Source organism: Dendropsophus ebraccatus, chromosome 5 (assembly GCF_027789765.1).
Source record: "Dendropsophus ebraccatus isolate aDenEbr1 chromosome 5, aDenEbr1.pat, whole genome shotgun sequence".
NCBI lineage: Eukaryota > Metazoa > Chordata > Amphibia > Anura > Hylidae > Dendropsophus > Dendropsophus ebraccatus.
In genome coordinates, this window is record NC_091458.1 from 140,779,184 (window position 1) to 140,783,031 (window position 3,848).

General features: G+C 38.5%; 1 protein-coding gene across 1 annotated transcript; it reads left to right on the forward strand.

Annotated features, from left to right (window-relative positions):
• Nucleotides 1-1,958: 1,958 nt before the first annotated feature.
• On the forward strand, nt 1,959-3,490 carry LOC138793866 (uncharacterized). The gene is made up of 5 exons (XM_069972582.1): nt 1,959-2,043; nt 2,134-2,187; nt 2,289-2,349; nt 2,663-2,745; nt 3,001-3,490. Exons 1-5 carry the CDS (start codon nt 1,968-1,970, stop codon nt 3,429-3,431), a joined length of 705 nt encoding a protein of 234 aa, XP_069828683.1. The 5' UTR covers nt 1,959-1,967; the 3' UTR covers nt 3,432-3,490.
• The last annotated feature ends 358 nt before the right edge of the window (nt 3,491-3,848 follow it).

Consider the following 3,848-nt stretch of genomic DNA (forward strand, 5'->3'; position numbering starts at 1 on the left):
TAAGGGAGGATGCATTGCATCCCCCTTAACCCCTTGGGGGCCAGACCGATGTCTGAATACACCCATACCAGCAAGGAAGGGGCTAAGTGACCCCCCTTCCTTGCTGGGATGGGTGCAGTGCTGGGCAGGGGGTGGGGAGAGTTTTTTACTCACCATCCGATGTCCCCATTTGTCCTCTTCGCTGGTCCGCAGCACAATGAAGTCACTGTGCTGCGGACCCGCTAATTATATGTGCGCTCAGCCGATCAGCTGATCAGCTGAGCGCACATATGATTCAAAATTTTTCTTCTAATAATGCTATTGTGATAACATAATTAGAAGAAACATTTGATGTTTTAATTAAAGTAAAGTATTGATTATTACATTTTGCTCTATTACCGGGTATATGAATTAACGGCTTAATAGAGCTTCCTGTAATAATTAATATTTAATTAATAAAACACATTTTCGTTGTAATAAAATTAATTTTGTTGTTCAATAATTTAATTTAAACGAATCCATACTTGTGCAATTAAATATACTGTAAAAATAAATATATATAAATATATATTTATATATATATTTATTTTTACAGTATATTTAATTGCACAATGATGGAATCGTTTTAATTAAATTATTGAACAACGAAAGTGACTTTATTACAATGAAAATATGTTCTATTAATTAAATATATTAACCATTAGAGGCATCGGCATTACTGCATAGGATCGCTAACCCCGTAATGCCGATTCCTCTAATACTGTTTCCCTGCTTTCCCAGATGCATTCCAGAGGTGTTTGCATCACTTTTTAAAGATGTCTTTGATTTTATTTGTTATTGTTATTTTAACCAGATTCGTTACGAACTTTTTGCAAAGTTCGTAACGAATCTGATTCGTTACGGTTCGGTTCGCTCATCCCTAATAGACAGATAGATAGATAGGAGATAGATAGATAGATAGATAGATAGATAGATAGATAGATAGATAGATAGATAGAAAGATAGATAGGAGATAGATAGATAGATAGATAGATAGATAGGAGATAGATAGATAGATAGATAGATAGATAGATAGATAGACCAGCATTGCACCTGTAGTACCTCTGTTCTGCACTGCGCTGTAATTTACTTGTTGACTATGTTGGGATTTTAGTAGCTGAATGTTACACATTGTATTTATTTAGAGGACTGTAGTACTTCCTCATGTAGGCTATTCTGGGACTTGTAGTATTTCCATAATGCATTTATTAAATGGACAGCTGGAATTTTTTCTTCTTCTTCTCCCAGGCACAGTGCCATACAATGGTAGTGGCTGTACCTGGTATTGCAGCTCCTCTCACTTCAGTGGTATAAGCTACAATGTCAGGTGCAGCTGCTAATAGGAAATGAAGAGTCCATCAACAAGAACAATACTGGGAAACAACTGTAACCTGTCACCTGTGTCCAGGCTTGTTGTATATTACTGGTGCAGTGTATATTCATTTATATCTAGGAAAGGCTGGGACTTGTAGTGTCTTATTACACCAGTATGCCTGTATTCACATGCTGTGCAGGAAATATAATCCATTACACAACTCTATTTTAGCAGCATAACATGGAACCTATGTATATTGTGTCCTTTTTTTTTTTGTCATTATGAACTACAATTGGTCCAACAGAGAACATGTCCCCAATATGACTGATGTTATGTTGCAGTGTTAGTAACATTATATATGGTGCATTTAGTACTTTAAAAAAAAGGCTATAAAAAAATCCATCATACTGCTCTGTAGATAACAATCTCCTTCCTACATACATTGCTCATCCTTATCTCCATGTTACTATGACAACAACATGTACACAACTTCACAGTACAGATCAGGTGACTGATGACATCACAATGCTATGTTAAGGAAAGCATTGTGATGTCATCATAGACGCTATGTGACAGCTTCTATGCGCCCAGGATGTACTGGTGTCACTCTGTAGTTTGCAGCCAGTCAGAGAGGATGGAGCTACAGAGAGTTCTGGTGATTTTATCCATGTGCAGTTTGTACTTCGGGCAAGAGATGACGGAGTCATCAGGTAATGGCTTCATATTGAAGGAACTAAATGGACATTGTATTTCTGTAGCTGGGAAATGTATTTAATGTCGGTATTTTCCTTTCTTGACAGTGATCGGGGATGCGGGGATGGAGATTCCCATCAACTATAACGGAGGCCATAACAGTGAGTAGTTACTATCACAATGACGTTCATTATATACAAATATATATGTTCCTAATAGTAATAAATAACATATAATAATACCTGTCCTTATTTATTACCAGGCGGAGGTCTCATTGGTGGAGTTATAGGGGTGATTGTGGCCGTTGCTGTCACCATTTTCTGGTAAGTTCCTGCTCATTATGTGTTTTGATAGTTATAGGGGGTTCTGGGGTTATGGGATCTCTTCTACAAAGCGAGACATGAAGCCTTGAGGGGGATGAGAAAGGAAAGATGTAGGAATTCTGGCAATTCCAGTGTAATATAGATATAATATAGAGCTGACATGTAGTTTACTATAAGAACTATAGGGGACGCAGCAACTATTGCAACCATTCCCAGGCTATATACAGATAATAGGGGGAGGGTGATATATGAATAGGTAAATGAATTGTGATATCTATATAAGTTTATATAAGGATTTTACTTTGTTTAACAGCGTGATATATTGGTGTCGGCGCAGACGTCACCGCCAGCAGCCAGAAAGTGCTGATTTAGAAGAAGTGGTTGTCCTTATACCAGGTAATAATTACTATACCATAAAGGGGGAGGGGGGTCTAAGATCTAGATTCTAAATGGTGGCCGTACACTTGTATTATAGAGAGTTGTATCGCTGTCATTTACCTCATTCACTGTTATTTTTTATACTTTCACCCTTTCAATCTGTTAGTAGAATACTGGGTGCTGTTTATGGCGGCCTGTATTCTGTCTATGGAGCAGCAGGTATAGCTTCTCATAACACATGCGGATTCTCATGTCTTCCCTTTTACATTGCAGATGTTCCAGAGATTGTGATATCAGAGGACAAGCCGGAAGAGGAGATCATTCATAAGGAAGAAATCCCTCAACAACATATAGGTATCCTTACAGTACTGAAAAAGACCACAGAGCAGACTGTAAGCCACATCAAGAACATCACTAAAAAAAGTAACGTTGTGGATGCCCAAGGACGCATTCGGGACCCTGTGCCTATAACCTTGCAGGAGAAAAAGAGAGAGATATTAAAAAAAAAACGATTCTGGAGATTCCGCTCCTGGTTAAAAATAAGAAAAGAGAAGACCAGGACCAGGAGTCAAATAAAGAGAGAGAGAGAAGAAAAAAGCAAGGAAGTCAGGCTGTGGTTAAACAGGAGGAGAGAGAGGATTAAAATAAAAGAAGAGAAAAATCTAAAGATACGCAGGAAGAGGTCCTGGCTATGCTGCGGATAAGACCTGGACAGCAGCCGTGGACTCGGCCTATTCCTAATACATGTACATAACATCAAATAAATGCCATACATGTAAATCTTGATGACTTCCTGCCATTTCTTTTCCTATCACACCCTTTGGGTGAGATCACTGTGATTTCTGCATTTATTACTGTTGTACTATTCTCTTAAGTGATCGGCACGTGTCCTCTGCTACCATCTTAAATAGGGCGCCGGTCTCCTGCACGTACGCAGATCTGTTCTTGGCCAAATTGGAAAATGATTTTGTTTTTAATATCCGTAACCCACACATCGGAGGCATCAGAGCATACTTTCGTTATGTCGATGATGTCTTCGTTGTGTGGGAGGGAGACAGAGTTGGTTTTGACAATTTTGTTCTATACCTCAATGAAGTCAATGGTGTTAATATGTACTTCAC